We start from the raw sequence: 17,742 nt of genomic DNA on the forward strand, positions 1-17,742 counted from the left end.
AACAAGGTTTAAGGGCAACTTTTTTTTGACCGCAGAAGTCACTCAACAAGTTACCATGGATTTAAGAAAAAGCATGCACTGCACCCCATATCATTAATCAGGGCTTGTCACAACATACCGTTTCTTCAGCGCAGTCTATGTTAGTCCAGCCCTCATTATTACTTCCTGTAGAGGAAGCCAAGCTTTTAAGAGTGTAGGCATGGAAAAAATGGGTTCCATAAATGGCAAAGTACAAAAGATCAGGCAGGTCATGTCCAATTACACATGAGAAAGTCTAAACCATACGACACATGTAAAATAAAAGTCCTTAAAAAATTAAAGTAGCACCAATTTATTTTTCCTCCTGTTTACAGCTTCCCATATTTCTAATTCACGTCAAGCCACATATACAAAGAGAGATCCCAAAGCTGACGGCACTTCACAGAGTTTCCATTTGCTGGCTCTGCAAAGCAATCCTGAATTAGTGCAGGGATCGTACAAGGCTGTGCAGTCATCCGTTGTGCACCTCACATAATACCTGCACCACCAATTCCAAGGGCTGTTTGGAGATGGGAGAAGCAGCAAGAAATAAATTGTGCAGCCACATGGTAAAATACTAGGGTGGGGCAACTGTCTCTTGAACCCAGAACAGCGGAGATGGTGGTATCTGAACAAGGAATTGGGGAGTGAAGGTGAATTAGGACTCTCCACTTAAAATCCTTGCAGCTGTCTGTCACAGGTGTCCATCTATGTATACTTGGATTCCACTTCTGTTTAAACGTGATGTGTAGATAAGCAGTGACAAATACAGTTTCCCAACTTTCGGGGTTTCCAGATTGAGAAATCCTAAAGGGGCACACACTGGATGTGCAGGATGCCGGTTGTCATGTTGTAACAAGAGGCCAATACACATACATTTTAAAGCCAGGCTCTTGTGACAACATGATCATATTAATGTTCACCTTCAAAACACTATAGGAGTTCAAAGTCAGTTCAAACTAATAAGGCTGGCAGCTAAGTTCTTTCAAACACAGGAAGCATGTAAGGAAGATCTAGGATCGTCACTTCAATAACTATTGTTGTGTTGTGCCGTAATCATGCAGCCATGTCCAGATAATCTAGGTATTGGTGCATGAATAGCAGAACACTTTTCCCAGTACAAAGTGTATTTATCACATCTTCTAAAAAGTCAACGGAATAAAGATAAAGCTTTTTTTAAAAAAACCCAATACATTTTATCATTTGATCTGTGCTACATTTCACCAATAAATATCCTAACCAATTTTAGACTATTTTGACATATGTCACCACAGTGCTGAACTTTAATAACAGGCAAGTCCATTCGTTCTGTTAACTTGCAAGGACATCATGTAACATAAATCTGGTCTGAAAATATTCTATAAAAAGTTCTTGGATAGCTTTTTCCATGGGTGAAAGAATATACATTTACCCAAATATGAATTTAAAATGGAATTACTGGAACCAATTTCTGCTGGTTATCAGTATAGTTACATCATAAATTCACTTGGACTATTCAGTTTGCTATGATGAAGCAGATCCACAAGTACATTGTCCATTTCCTAAAGAAGGTTTCTTTAAAGCACAGCTTTCCTTTGGGAAAAAAAGTTCACTGCCATAGATAGGCGGTCCTCCATCTTCTACGATCTGTTGTTCAAAGTAACTTCTTATGCCTCCCGGAGTATCTCCCAAGAAAGAAAAACTGATCCAAAATTAGATCCATATTCACAGTGGAAACTGTGCAATCAGGTTAGCCACTCCCAGGAGGATGATCAAGATGTGAACAACCAGCGTCAGCCACGTCAGTTGCCCCTCCCGATGCAAAGAGATAACGTAGATGAGGGATGGATAAACGAACACAAAGGCCAGACCACACATTGCTCCGGAATATCTGGGGGAAGGGGGAAAAAAAGATTTAATCTAATCTTCCCAGAAATTTTATGACAGAAAAGAATCCCTCACCAACGCCCGTATCTCTTAGCAGATGTTTACTTGCTGCAGAACACAGCTGTTATCAGCTGCCCCCTCCTCCCTGTCTGGAATGTGAGGGTTTTTAAAAAACAAATAAAGACCACCACCGTGCTGTACATACACAAGCTTTATTGAAAGGCTGAAAGCAAACCACTGAACCCAGACAAGACAGAAGTGATGCTGGTGGGAAGGTGGAGATCTTGAAAGACACTGTGCTCCCTGCTTTTGATGGGATTCAGCTGACCCTGGTTGACTCTGTTAAGAGATCAGGTGTTGTACTGAATCCAACACAATTGCTAGAGAAATAAGTAAATGCAGCTGCAAAAATGCCTTTATCCCAACTCAAGACAAACCTGGAAGATGGCCTTCTACCTTGATGCAGCCAATCTGGCTACCTGGGTTCATGCCATGAACATCGAGGCCAAACAACTGTAATACACTCTATGTAGGTTCAAAATCAATTGGGGGATTCCAGCTGGTGCAGAATGCCACTGCTTGGCTATTATCAGGAGCTTGATTATTATCAGGAACTAGGTGGAGCATGCATATTACTTTCATTCTACAGTCACATCACCAGCCCTCTATCAGCTGCAGGGCTCAATTCAAGCTATTAACAATCACATAAAAAAGCCCTTCATGACCTTGGTCCCTCGTATCTGCAGGATTGTCTCTCTCCCTATGCTGTATCACGGCAGCTTCACTCATCCAAATAGGGCCTTCTGCAGATACCACCCTGCAGTTGGGCAAAACTAACAGCTGCTTATACAAATGCGTTCTCTGTTGTGGTCCCTACTTTATGGAATGGCCTGCCTGAAGAGGTCAGGAGAACTCCCACTCTCTTGACTTTCCTCAAGCTATGCAAAACTGAATTATTCAGGAGGGATTTTTACTCAGCTAATAGGCCTGTGCTGTAAGAACTGGATCAGACAGATGTGGTAAAGGGATAGGAGCTGTAGACTACACTACTAAATACAATCTGTTGGTGTAGATATGTTCTTGCTGGGAGTTTCTGCATCGTTTAATAGGTTCATGTCAAATCACTTATGTTTTGTTTCTGCAGTGTTTCATGTAGGTATTCAGTTCTCTGCTGCTTTCAAATTTCTGCAATCTATACTCTTGCATTGTTTATTGAAGGTACCAGCCGTTGATTGTATTGACTTAACACTGTGCAATCCACCTTGAGTCTCAGTGAGAAAGGTGGACTATAAATATTATATGGACAATAAGATGGACTATAAATAATAAATAATATAAATAACATCAATAAATTATGCAGCAATAAATTATTATGTGTACAGGATCATATTCAGTTATTTCTGTGCACCATAAAGAGTATGAAGTTGCATTTCTTGAACAACTGCTTTCCATGCCATGCAGTGAAATTGCTTTTGGAAACAAAAGGAATATACCGAAGAAGGATTTGCTGTCTAAGCCAGAAGCCGCTATGCATAATCATGCTTTTAGGTGTGCCCAAAACAGCTCTCTGGATCTTAGCAGTTATGTTTGGTAAAAATCATCCTGTGTTCTTAAACCCTTTCATTCGGTTTTGGGTCACCACGTCTACCAGCACACAGTCTTAACTGCAATATTATTGTCTCCAGTTTGGCAACGTGTATTTCAATACCGCAATAACATTTCAAGGAACAACAATAAGTGAAACAGCATTTATCTAATGCTAACAGCATGTTCTACATACCTGATCTCAGGAATCCTTATAACACTCCTGTAGAATAGGTCAGCATTATTATGCCTACATTACAGATGGGAGGGTTGAGAGTCTATGGTCTGCATAATGCCCCTTAGTGAGTTCATGGCAGGAGTAGGTCATTTTTCACCCTCTTGGCCACCACACTAACAGCTTTCTTTTCTTGACGAAAAAAGTTTTAAAAGGATTATGTGCTTCCCTTTTCTCCTGCACTGGAGTGTCCATCCTACCCATTCTTTTTTTTTTTAAAGGAACTAATTATTTGCTCCCCCTAAAGATTTACCTGCCTTATTACAAGTAAAATTAACAAGAGTTAAGTGTTCAAAGGAAAGTAAAACAAATCTAATTGTGTACGCCTTATTATCTCAGCCTTTTGCAGTGCTGGAAGTGTTTGTTTCCATAATACTCTGGCTAACCAGCAGGCTGGGGCTATTCCAGCCACACCTCCAGATGCTTTAATAAGCAGCTTTCCTACCTTTCACCTTATCCAAGGACTTTGAATAAGGCGTTTTGCTCTCACTTTGGAAATTTGCCCAACTTGTAAGAAAAGGGGCAGGCTAAGCAGCACATCTCTTGAAACTGCGTAATTTTAAAAACCCCAAGGAGACAAGTATGGACACACCCTGCCTTCTTGCCTCACCACCTTCACGAACCACTTCTAAAAGGCTTCATTGAACCATGAACTGACAACACTGTCAAGCAATTGTTCTCTTCCATCAGTTTAATGAGCCTTTTGGCAGTACTATTCCCCACAAACTGCAGGAACGTGAAATGAAAGGGCCAGGCTTGTGTACAGTTCATATTCTGGTAGGACTAAATGATCAGGAAGGAATCCATCTCTGTCCGAACAAGCTGGTTTACAATGTTCTACATGCAATGTGATTAATTCGATTCTGCCACTTATTCAGGTAAGCTGGGCAATTGGTCAAGCTGTCTAGAGCCAAAGGTGGTTGGGGTCAAACACAGATGTCAGGCAGAATATCTATGATCGAGTCATACAACATCTTTCTTTATTTCAAAGCCATGGGAAGAAGGGGCTATGATTTTGATCACTGCAGCACTGATGCAGTGAAAAGTATTTAAACCTTTCTCCCAAATCTAAATTGTATCACGTCTTACTGTTTCTGTAAATCCTACTGGAGAAAAATAAATACTCTTTTCTCCCTACAGTGAATAGCAGCTTTGGGAATGAGCTAGAATATAAATTGAGGAAAGTGGTGTGAACAGGGGAAATTGGACTGAAATCCTCTCCCTCCACATCTCCAACCAAAATCAGAGCTATCCAGGGCTGGTCTGAAGAAAAAAAATGATATTGGAAGAAAAAAATATGGGTGACAAGTCATATCCATTCTTCTAGCACAGGTCTGAGGGGTGGGGGGATGAAGGTATTTTAGCCAGAACTACATACATACCAACATATACCCTCCTAGCTCAAATACCACTTTGAAACTTCTCTCCCCTGCTTAGATACCCTGCTGTCTCCTCAGGACTGAACAAGAACAGTCTGGTTTATGTGAGACCTGATTTTAAATCAAGTTTTGAGAAAATCAACTCCCAGCCACTCACATCAGGAAACTTGACTAAAAAATGATAGCTGTATTTTATAGCTGTGATAGGAATCTCAGTCAAGAGTATGGTGCTGATGACAGAACTTCAGAGTGTGGCAAGATGGCTGGGAAGGCAGAAAATGGTCATACCCAGTTTATTGGACTGGCTGCGGCTCACCAGCATACTGCCCAAACTTACTTGGATCTTCTCTTTTTTGTTTATATAGGAAATATGAATGAGATTTGTGGGGCCATCTGTTAAAAGCTTATAAACAACAGGGTGTGAAATATTTAATTTAGAATACCTTTCACAAAAGTTTGGAACTGGAAGGACAGTGTTTAAGCAAAAGCAAGGAATTAAATGGCAATAAATAAGAAACAGATTTTTAAAGACTTCCAAACTATTCTTTACTGACTGACATTTGCTTGTATTAGAATATATATTTAAAAATTTCAAAGTGCAGTGTTTTAAAGTTGTAGAATTATAGCTGTCATGTTCACTTAACAAAGAAGAAGAAGCACAGATTTTGTCTATCTATGCCACAGAAAGTGTCTAGTTACAGCTCTGTTCAGGATATACGAATAATGATTCTGGAGAGAATCTCTGCATATATCACATCTTTTTTTACACGTGCTAAATGTCATCCTAAGCAACGGCAATTTAATCACATATTTTCCCAAGCATCTGCACTCAAAATGTGGTAAGAGGAAACTGGCCATTTGATAGGATGAGCAAACAATTCCAGGGTGAGTGTGCGCCCTTCTTCCCTAGCTAGTTTGGTCACTTGTACAGGCTCACTGTAAACCTTCATCATGGTGGCCAGATCAGCCTGCCATTTTCTTAGGTTTCCTTAGCCAAATACCAGCATCAGCTCTAACTATTATGTTAAATCAATCATTTCTACAGGACAAATGGTGCTTTCAACTTTCAAAACTATAACAATCACATTCAAAATGCAAGAGTACCTTATGATCCCGCCTATGTTAGGGTAAAACATGGCCATGGTGACGCTAACGCCTACAACTGCAATGTTCAAAACCAACACATGGAAAATACTGCAAGAGAAGAAAAAAGGAAGTCAGTTGTCTACGTTGCACAAATGCACGTTGCTACAAGGCCAACTCTCTTTATTAGATTCAGTAAGTTAGTGAAAATATTTCCATTTCTATTACTCATCCACTAAAAGTGATTCATTCAGCAACGATCTCCACAACTACTGTACCCTCCAAGCATCCGTTCCTAACAAGTTTTGGACTCTCTGCTAATATTAAGATGGAATGTGTATGATTTGGCAGTTCTTCTGAAAACAATGGAACTATAAGAAGTATGCTGCACTCCAGTTTTCCAGACTGACATCTGCATACCAACAAAAAAACCCCCAAAACCAAGACTGCACACTCTGGAGCTCAATTTCCACATGAAAAAGCAGCATTTTGGATTCAGAAAATGATCTGAGATGCACACACAGGCTAATGAATGCCAGTTGACAACTCTTCAAGGTACTGGAAAGTATTACGCAAAATGCACAAGCAAAGCTTAAGCATTTTGAGAGATTAAAGAAATGTTTAGGCTTGCAGGACTCATGCCTAGAAACCATTTTCATTAAAATTAGATCTTTGGAGATATAAACAGGAAGGTTATTATACTTCTATGAAGTTTCTAACTAGAAAAAAAAACTTTGGGGAATTTTCACATTCTAAACAAGCCCTCTCTCTTAATGCAAACAAACATTAACTTTATTTAAATACCAATTCAGGTTCTGGATGAAAACGAATTTTGGCTTAAGAAACCGTGAAGGATATCTGCTTAGAAATGGTGTTTATAATGAAAATGAAATAAAAGAACCATGTGTAGAATATGTCTGGTTGCATAGTAATATCAGTTCATGTAGGAAGTATCAGCAGATTCAAAGACAAGGGCAAATACTTTCCCTCCATAGCCCCCATTCCATTTTTTTCATGGCAGCAATGTATCAAAACCTATTAAAGTATCTGTCCTGGCCTCTTCTTAAAATACATTAGTCTCTCTCTGAGTCTACAACTGCTTCACACTGGCAAAAAAGGAACAAATTAATGGGTAAAAATCTAAGAGCCAAACCATGTTGCTTTGAGGCTCTCATTTAGTTTCCTTTTTATTTACGACTTAGGAAATGTGACATAGCTAGCTGGAGTGGAATTAAGGAAATTAGCAAAATAAAGGAAGGCTGCTAATGCTTGGTGAAAGTAAACAGCTCTGAGCCATAAAAATGATGAACAGTAATGAAATACCAGAGACTGTACTAAAAGAAACACACCATAAGAGCAGCAAATATACAAGGACCTTTAGAGCACCACAAAAATAAGGGGGCATTGGATTTGAAAATGCCATGGGGGGTGGGGCTACAGATAAGAAGAATATCTGCCCAGTTGGATTAGATGCCATTTCCAGTTGTTCGCCGACATCTTTCTAGGATGCCTGGTTGAGAACCTGGTAGAAGATACTGACTAAGGTTAGGCAAGGCCCAGAAATGCAAAGTGTCAGTAGTTTTTCCATACTGTTAGCAAGAATGAGCCATACCTGTAGTGGATAACAATTCTATTCCCTTAAAAAAGCTTTAAAAATCAAAACCTGTATCTCAGTCTAGGTTACCGAATACCAACCAAGTCTTATATTTATATGTAAGTGAGTAAATTAAAACTGACATAGCCAAATAGTCATTTCATAATATAGGGTATAGGCAGAATGAAGATACCACAAAGCAGTAAATCACATCCAGAACATTGCTATATGTAGAACTGTGCATGTTGTCTTCTTCAAGGGCTGGGGGCTGCTCCCCAGCTAGATTTATATAGCAAGGAAAGCACACAGCCTCTGTAGCATTAAAAAGTTCACAAAATATTGTGCTCCGGTTGGTGGGGATGGAGGGGGGTTTTCATTACTCATCATGACATCACAACACACTATTCAGTAATAGGTTCATGAAACAAATACAATCGTATTCATGTCAAATGATGATGATTTAGGTAGCCTGGGGGAGAATCACATTTTTCCAGTAACATATTATTTTTGTTTGAGTGTTTGGAGTTACTATAACCCTAAAAATGATTACTTGCTAATAGGTATCTGGATAGCGCACAGTAAGTAAGTTAATGACTCGGCACATTGGGCAAAAAGAAGGGGGGAAAGTATGGAGGAGGCCAAATTACTGGGGGCCTTGGACACATCTCGCCCTCTGATTTGACAACCAACATACATGTCTGGAAGAAGCCAACTGAAAGTGGTTGAGAGAGTCCAGCTGGGCTCATAGATTTTAGTTTACTTACCTTCCTCACTTAAGATACTGGAAAATTCCCTATAGGGGGGAATTTATTTGTTGTCACACAACTGTATATTGGAGAAGTAAAGACTGTAGCATAGAGTCTTCTGAGAATGCCTCCTGCATACAAGTCTCATTAAACGCAGAAAAATGCACACAGGACCATACTAATCCCTGTGCACCTTAATTAACAAGGTCATGCCCTCAATTAATAAGCCTTCTTTTAAAAAGAGACTGAGCGCACACACTTGGAGAACCTGAATATTTACAGTAAATGCTTTGTTAGCTGGCACTTGTATGTGCCCCACTTCTGACTCTCCAGCCAGTCTGATGACTCTGGCTATTGCTGTGCTCCTGCCAGCTGATCTCCAGTGCCCCCTTCTCCTGCACTGAGCTCTCAGGAGCCAGATCTGCCAGAGGGCTTCCAAGAAGCGGGCTCTTTTGTTTGCCAGTTGCATGGGATGGCTCCATGGCTTGGAAAGATGGGTCCTATCAAGCGAGAGGGGCTGTCTCTATGGCATTACCAATGGGATGGGTTTGGTTGCTGCTGATTTTTCTGGGCAGGGAGCAGAAGAGACCAATGAGCTTGAATGTCCAGCATATCTGATTAACTGGCAACCCCCAACAAGTGGTTTGTCATCAATGAAAGAAGACATGTTGGTATTATTTAAAAGATAAGGAAATTCTCAGGAAGATAAGAGCTTTCTTGTATGGAAACTCACAATGAAATCCAGTAACAAGGATAGGGTTTTGTCAGTTCACCATATTTCAATGAAACTCGCAAGATGGCAATCTACATTTCCAACTAGTATTTTCTACCATCTATTGAGTACCAGTAGTTCTAAAGGTGACTTGCAGGTAACTCCGTCAATATGAATGGAGGTTTTATAGCAATATTTAGTAAGCATCCCCCATCTCTTTACATCTATAGTCTGCCCTACTTGGAAGACTATACGGTCAGAACCAGAACAGTAAACAGATGATTAAAAACATAATGCCATGTCTACCACATTGGGCACTTCCAGTAGAAAAGCAGTTTATAAATGTAATATATGAATAATAATAATAATCAGATTTCTCTAATGCATTAAACCAGCTTAATCTGGGCCTTCTGAAGCTACATAATGATGCTTATTCTGGTTTCTATGTTTGTCCAACAAAAGCAACATAGTAGCTAGAACATTGGGTTTGGATGGGGAAGTTGGCTGGTAGCACTGGGCAAGTCACTGCTGCTCACCTGACAACACAAGGCTAGCTGAGAGACTAAGCCACCATTCCCAAGACTTTTGGTGAAGAAGTAACACAAATTAAATGAATACTTGGGAGATGAGATATATGAAGTTGCCCTATAATGGCATGAAACCATTGTCCTACCCAGGCAAATACAGTGTATTCTGTCTGGCAGCAGCGCTCCAGGAACTCAGGCAGAGAAAGGTCTTCCTGCCAACAGCCACTAACAACCTGAGATCTTTTAACTGGAGACAACAAGAATGGACCCTGGGATCTTCTGTGCGCAAGGCAGGTTGCTCTGCCATTCAGCCATATTCCAACTACTCGTGGCAGCAGTTAAGAACAACGCCCAGAGTATATTTGTCATCGGCACATGAATGGAATTATTAAAAGCAGACGCAGCCCTATCATGAGGCGCAGCAATACAATTTTATCCACAAAATGAATTGCAAAAGTGTCACAGTAAGTATGCGTGCAATAACATGGGTCCTGCCCAGCCCACAGCAGAAAGCAGATTCTCATATTTGTCATTTTAAACTTCTGGACGGAAAACAGACCTTACTCAGAAAAACAACCCAGGAAGAATGTGTTTCTCAATAAAACAAACAGTCAGAGAAGTGTTATTTGGCAGGGGGGAAATTCCTTAATTCTTCCTTAAAGTTCAGCTGAAATGGGTTCTCAGCGTATTGCCAAAATGTGGGGATTAGACTGCATTTTTCTTCCAGTAATGCAGCTATCTGGTTTTATCCCATCTCCCCCCAAAATTTTACTGCCAGTAAGACAGTAATTACCACATCTGTATGTGTTCAGTCTTTCAGGACTATGAGATTCAGGGCAGACTATAAAATGCAAGATAAGAGTTGGAAGATGAAGACAGACAATTTTCCTACGGACCTCAGCAAATGAAGCAAACATTTAGACAAGTAAAGTTTGAAGACAGGAACATGAGACAGTTTTCAAATATTTGTAGAATTGCCTCCATCTCTTCTGAACTATAGATCTGAAAAAGCATTTTTCAAGTGAAATTGGGACCAAGCCACGGGATTAGATCCAAAGGAGCCACTGTAAGTGGACGTTATCACTTTCCAGACCATATAGTTCTTTACATGTGGGATTCCTCCTCCTCCTTTCTTTAGGGAGTAACATAGTCCTAAAAATATCCACCAAAAGACTACTTTGCATTCAGAGATACAGCAATAAACATTTGATTACAAATAGTCCCAGGCCTCTACTGAGCGGAGAGCCACGCAGAACATATACCTGGTTACAAATTGGTTCCTTTAATCACAAATGAGGGCAGTGAGGTGAGCTAATAAAAATGTGAATTAACAAACAACTGTAGCTGGCAGATGGAAAGCTGGAAGTTCACTGTCAGGTGCAGAGACAGTTTTCAAATTATATTTACTTCTCCCCATCTATGCCACGGCAGTTCAGTTTGAATATGTTCGCCAACAGAATGGTTAGGGAGTTGTTTCACAGTAGGACTCCATGTCAAAGTACTCTTCCTAAAAATACCCTCAAAACAGAAGACTTCAGGATTCTCATGGACTTGTTTTCCTTAGGGCTAGGAAGTGACTCTGGGCTATAGGGATTTAAAGAGGATTACTATTTACTCCTTAAGACACCTTCTTAACTCTGTCCACAAAACTTGTTGCAACTGGATGGCCCACAAGGACTACCTAGGCAAGCATGAAAATCTTATTATTTAAGGGGATTCTTTCTTTTGGAAATAGGAGTTGGGGCACCAATGCCCAGAGTTAGAAGTCTGTTATGAAGCATGACTGTTGTGGAATGATTTCAACCCTGATATTATCAGCTCATTTGCCAATGGCAGCCTGCATCTCCTCAAGAGTTCTTCAGACTATTGTGAAGTTCCTCGCCAGAGTTGGCTGCTTTGGTATGTAAGCCAAGAGTTGTCTTTACCTTGGGTAAACATTCCCAAAAACGTGTCCTAAAAGCTGGACTCGTGCCAAGTAACCAAGCAGTGGGTATACAGTCATCATCTGGAACAGCAGGAATATTCGTCCAAGAAATGACATGACGTCATCACTGGGGAAATTGTCTAAAAAATTCTAACAGAGGAAAGGCTAATGAGACAAAAATGGCAGACAGTTACGCTATGCATTTTCATCTGCTATTAATATACCAGAGGAAAAACTGAAATAATATAGTCATCATCATTAATGCACATACAAAATGGCAACCCTGGTATGTTTTGGTTCTCAGACAAACACTGAGAACTCACTGAGAGACATTATCTATATTGGTACAATCCCTTTCCTTTTACACATTTCCATCTTTAAAATGCATCTACACCTATACAAAGAAAGTTGAAATTACCCCTTGGTCTTCCTAAATGAAGGGTGGATACAAATGAACAGCTAAAGTAATAACAACTTTTAGGGAGAAACAAGGGGAAAAAAGAGGGGGGAAAGCAGTGTAAAAGGTAGCAAGAAACAAGATCAGCGCTGCGCTAGGATAAGAACATAAATAAACAACATTATATTAAATAACTGTGTGTTACGTGGATACAATACATAGATACAGTACAGATGTCAACAGAAAAGCATACATTCATGATCTACACAACAATACTGGAACAATACTGGAACAATACTGTTGTGTAGATCATGAATGTATGCTTTTCTACTGACGTCTGTATTGGTTTCATTGTGTTTACTTTTGTTTTGAATGAGTTGCTATAACAGTGTCCTCAATTATATCTATGTAATATTAATATTTAGTGGATTTGTTCACATAATAGAACACACAATTATTTAATATAATTATGTTGTTTATGTTCTTTGCATAGTGCAGTTATTCTTTTCTTTTTTTTTTGCTAACTTTGGGCGGCATTTGTTTGTCACAGTAACTAGGGGAGTGCACCCCAAGAATATTTGGCTCAATCTGTATCCAGGTATCAGGGATACCATAAAAATTCGGTATCCTTGAAATCTGGGTCAGATTCTCTAATCTGGTATGGTAGGATTAGAGAATCCTGAATTCATCCAGTCATTATTCCCTATGGGGAAAACTATCCAGAGTAGCTGGAAGGGTTTTTTTCAAGCAAACTCCACTAAATTTGCAGGGAACCTACTACTTCCTGTTCACTAAAGATTACTCAAGTTTCAGCAAGATTGCGCCCAGGGGGCCAGTTCTATGGGACCCTGAATAGGCTGCCCCTAGCTACACTCCATTGTTTCCTACATGAGAAACATTTCCAAGGCTTTCCAGGCAAAGAGAAACCTTAAGCAAAGGCAACCCCTGGCCAAAAGCCAGTCCCAGTGCAAGCTGAACCAACAACGTTTAACAAAACCAAACTATAGCAAGGGAACCAATGTCAAACCAGAGAGCCCTAAACTGTAGCAAAGGGATATAAGGCTTGCTCGACAAACCACAGTTTAAAAGATAGCTGCCGGTGGCTTGAAGGGATCCTCTGGGGCAGCAGCAGTGAGTGAGAGGGCAGCAGTACAAAGTGGCTCAAAGCACTGCTGAGGCAAACTCCACAGCAGAAGAGCGACATGAAGCTGGCGGGAGACAGGAGGCAGCAGACAGAGGCTGGGAGAGGAGCCAGCCAGGAGCATGGGGAGCTGTGAGGGCATGGGCTGAGGGAGACAGTCTTGCTTCCTCCCCTCCCCATGCCTAGAAAGAAAAAAAAAAGCCAGCCTGCAGCAGCATTTGCCAAATTAAACTGAATAAACTTGATTTAATCCAGTCCATTAGTATCTGGCTTCCCAGATCTGATCTAGGATTCTCTATTTTGAATGGGCATAGCCAGATTTTGCCAGATCAGCATAAATCTGGCTAACTGACCAGTATACAAATGCTATATCACACACCGCTAATTGTGACCACTGGCGTGAATGGTTTGATGTACTGCAGGTAGGTGATGAGACTGTGGTTTGCTGCCTCCTTTGAAATTTCAAATGCAGTGTAAGCCAGAAGTCTTTGAGCAAGCATTGTCCTTTGCTAGAATCATTACCACTCCAAAGCAATTAACTTTCACCTCTTTGGCTATAGATCCAGAGGAGTTAGCCATGTTAGTCTGTAGTTGCAAAATAGTAAAAAGTCCAGTAGCACCTTTAAGACTAACCAATTTTATTGAGGCATAAGCATCTTCATCTGACAAAGACAGCTGTGGTTCTCGAAAGCTTATGCCTCAATAAAGTTGGTTAGTCTTAAAGGTGCTACTGGACATTTTACTCTTTGGCTATGTGTTTGAATCTATTATTAGATTCAATCTACTGTCAACAACTCTGTCAAATGAACTGTGGCATTTTGGTCCTCTTAAACACATGAAGCTGCCTTACATCAAGTTAGATCATCTGTCTATCAAGTTTTTTCTCACCAGATCTCAGAAGAGGTCTTTCACCATCTACTATCTGTTTCTGTTTTTAAAAGTGATGGGGGGAATCAAACCCGGGATCTTCTTCAAAGCAGACATTCAGATTGGTGCCAACTTGCATTTAATAATGTTATAAAGACAGCCTTGACTGGCCCTATCTGGTGTGATTTATGTGCAGCACTATCCACAATTCTGATGTCATGCCAATATGTATGTCAAGTGTGGACAATATTCTTTCTAAGTCAATGGAACAACAATGACAGAACAATGGATGTGGCAGAATTCAATTACAAGCATACCGAAGGATGAGCAGTGCGCTATAAGGTTCTCGCCTACCTGTTCTATGCATTCTTTGGTCAATGGTGGAGATGGAAAAGCAGCAAAGATTAATACCCCAACATAGAGGTATGTTAAACCCACCAGAAAATAGGCGATGGAAAGATCTCTCACCTGTGGTAAAGTAACAAAAAACAAATAGTCAATCACTAAAATGGTGACATTAACTATGAGGTACAAGACAACATTACACTTTCTCTGAACTTGACTACACAATTCTCCTTGTTTGAATTTGCTTTTCCTGTCCCTCTATGTAAATGGAGCCACATGTCAAATGGCCTAAATATCTCCAACCAGAACTAAATGAGGACAGGCTGCATTTACTAAGTGGATACAGTTGATTTCTTGGGAAAACACATTTTATTGTAATGAGCAGTATTAATGTAACTCAGTGAAAAAGCTATTTACTTTAACAGTTCCAACAACAAAGCATTAACCTTAGTTTATTACAGGACAAAAATTAATTAAGCTATGCAGCTCTCCCCCCCCAAAGGGGGGGGAGGTTTAATATAAGCTTCCTTCAGTTATAAAAACATGATGTGCTGTCTATAGGAGTCATACCCTGAAGGATTTACCTTAAGCTAATATTTTTTGATTTAGCCACACTTAGAATACTGTTACAACACTGAGACAGGCAAGATTATTGACACAACTCTTGCTAAACTAATCTCTACTGGTGAGAATTTCCAAGCTTTAGAGCTTTGTAAGCCTACTCTACAGATGTCTAAGATCAAAGATGGCTCATTTAACACCCTACCCTTTTTGATTAAGCATGTGCAAAACAGCACAAGAATTGACTTAACATACTAGGGACATAGCCCTGACCTGAATAGCCCAGGTAAGCCTGATCTTGTCTGATCTCAGAAGATAAGTAGGGTTGGCCTTGGTTAGTAGTTGGATGGGAGACCTCCAGTAAAGACCAGGGCTGCAGAGGCAGGCAATGGCAAATCACCTCTCTTAGTCTCTTGCCATGAAAACCATATCAGGGGTCACCGTAAGTCAGTTATGACTTGAGGGCACTTTCCATCACCATGGGGGAAATGAGGGGCACTAGTTTGCTTCCTCCATCCCCAAAAGAGAGCTCAAACTTTCATATGACTTTGACAGTTGCAACTCAAACAAGCAGCAATGACCTTCACTTCTATGTTCTACTGTCTGTCATTCTGTAAAGTAGACTGAAAAACTCCCAGGATTATGCTATTCTCTCACACTTTATAGAGATCACTCCCTATGAAGCAGCCCATTTCTTTCTTCTACATGTTAAGACCAATAAACACTTCCGGGTCAGGGTTGGCTTTATGTAAACAATAGCAGACAAGACCAAGCTGACTATCCTTCTTCCTTGCTCCATCAACACATCCATAAAAAGCACAGAGAACTTTAAGATAATGACAAGCCATTATGCACATGGCAGTACAACACATTAGGATTTTTCTCCGTAATCATACATGCTAAATTTTTAAACATGCACAATAAGAATCTCAGGGCAACAATCAAGGTAGGCTACATAAAGTGCCAACATAGAAATAAATATATTCCAAGGTTTTATGAAGAAGTACAAAAGACAGAAAGATGTTCTTACTAGGAATTCAATTAGATTGAACTCAGTGGGATGTTTCTGGGGAAACTGTTTTGTTTTTTTTAAGTATGAAAATATACTAATCTTATATTTGCACATTTCAGCGTTTTAAGAGAACAGCCAAAATTAATCCGTAAACCAAGGGAATTGTATAAAGCAGAAAAGTTACATACATAATGTAATTGTACAATGGTACATCAGAAGATTGACACTCTTTCTCTCTCACACACACAGACATACAAACAAACAAAAACAGGCATAGCATCCAAATTGCAGGAAGTGGTTCGAAAGTTTGCTGCACAGAAAATTTAAAAAAGCACTAGCTTCCTACCCAGATCATTCTGTAATTGAGCCAGTTTTGCAAACACATACCACTTCTATATATTTCTGCGATCTACATGCTTTATTAGCAATAAGAGTTAGTAAGAAATTTGACTGGAGGCTACAGGAAAAGGGGGCCTGTAGTCACAAAGAATGCAGACATATTCCAACATCCAGACAAAGAGCCTTAAATGAAGCTTGTCTTCAAATGTATTTCCAAATATATGAGATCTCGAAATGTCTTTCTTAAGGAGAGAGATTCTTACTATTTTATACAAAATGTCTAATCCTACAGAACTTTCTATTTATGAACACACATCAGCGGATCCTACGAACCATAAGTGCAAGGAGCTTGTGGAGGTACATCTTCCCTGCCTTTCTCCAGTCACCTCCTTTGACCTCTGAAAAACCTCTGCTGAGGTCAGGGAGCTCTCCCCCATGAAATACTGTGAGGCAAGGGGACAGCAGAAAGAAGGGGGAAAGATCACCCCATACTGCATGGAGTTCTAAGAGGGTTCTCCATCTCCCAAAAGATGGTTGTTGAGGAGAGGGTGTTGCAAGAGGCTACTGGAGGAAGTGCCTCTGTGACTTCCTTGTGGTCCCTAGGATCCAAATTGAAAGAAGGCAAACATAAATGCCAATAGTGCAGAGGGAAAGTGAAAATTTATTGATGGAATACTAAAAAGCCCCTCTGTGATTCGCCATTGCTTTGCCAAGGGATTTGAAACATGATATAAAAGAAACAAATAAAAACATCTGAAAACAGTCAAAATACAAGATATTAAAAATACATTAGAAGAAACCAGAATGGATGAACATGAGCAAGAATAAACTGAAAAATCCCAGTGACTATAAATATTTCTTCCACAGGATCCAGCAAGCCACTAACTAGATAAGCATTTGATAGACTTAAAAAAACAACAACAGGAAAGGAGACTAACACAATTGTCATACTGGAACTCAACAGTACCAGGATAGCACTGGTACCGCAAGGATTTGACCTACTCTATTTTCAGAGAAGTAATCACCTCCTTCCATTTCTACTCCTCTTCTTGCTGCAGCTGTGGGGGTTGATAGCCTCCCTTCTGGAATGGCTTTCTAGTTAGGGAAACATAACTGTGCTAATGCAGTGCAAAAGCAGAGACAGCCTGAGAGAAAGGGAGGCTAGTGCAAGGGAAACGAGTGCCTTCTCTGGTCACCTGAGGACAATCATCCTTTGCCACAGGTAACCAGTTAATCTCAAGCAGCCAGCGTCTCTTCCAAAGAAAAACAAGATGCAGGGAACAGAGTTATCTCTCTGAGCAGACTTTGGATGACGGTTATTGAAATGCATTGTGTCACTGTCTAGAATGCTAGACACACATCAGCAGCCCACCATGTAAAAGAGCTGTATAAACACATCATAAAACAATGGC

General features: G+C 40.1%; 1 protein-coding gene across 3 annotated transcripts in view; it reads right to left on the reverse strand.

The window, feature by feature from the left end:
- Positions 1-311: 311 nt before the first annotated feature.
- Positions 312-17,742, reverse strand: part of SLC38A9 (solute carrier family 38 member 9) — a 70,099-nt gene continuing 52,668 nt past the window's right edge. For 2 of the 3 annotated variants that reach the window (XM_054987210.1, XM_054987211.1), the window contains 4 exons: positions 14,428-14,541; positions 11,670-11,818; positions 6,187-6,276; positions 312-1,888 (listed from right to left, as the gene is read on the reverse strand). In XM_054987210.1, coding sequence (XP_054843185.1) covers positions 1,723-1,888; positions 6,187-6,276; positions 11,670-11,818; positions 14,428-14,541 — 519 coding nt within the window. In that variant the 3' untranslated portion in view covers positions 312-1,722. The remainder of the gene's footprint in view (positions 1,889-6,186; positions 6,277-11,669; positions 11,819-14,427; positions 14,542-17,742) is intronic. The other variant, XM_054987212.1, reaches the window with a different exon arrangement.

This window comes from Eublepharis macularius, chromosome 8 (assembly GCF_028583425.1).
Source record: "Eublepharis macularius isolate TG4126 chromosome 8, MPM_Emac_v1.0, whole genome shotgun sequence".
NCBI lineage: Eukaryota > Metazoa > Chordata > Lepidosauria > Squamata > Eublepharidae > Eublepharis > Eublepharis macularius.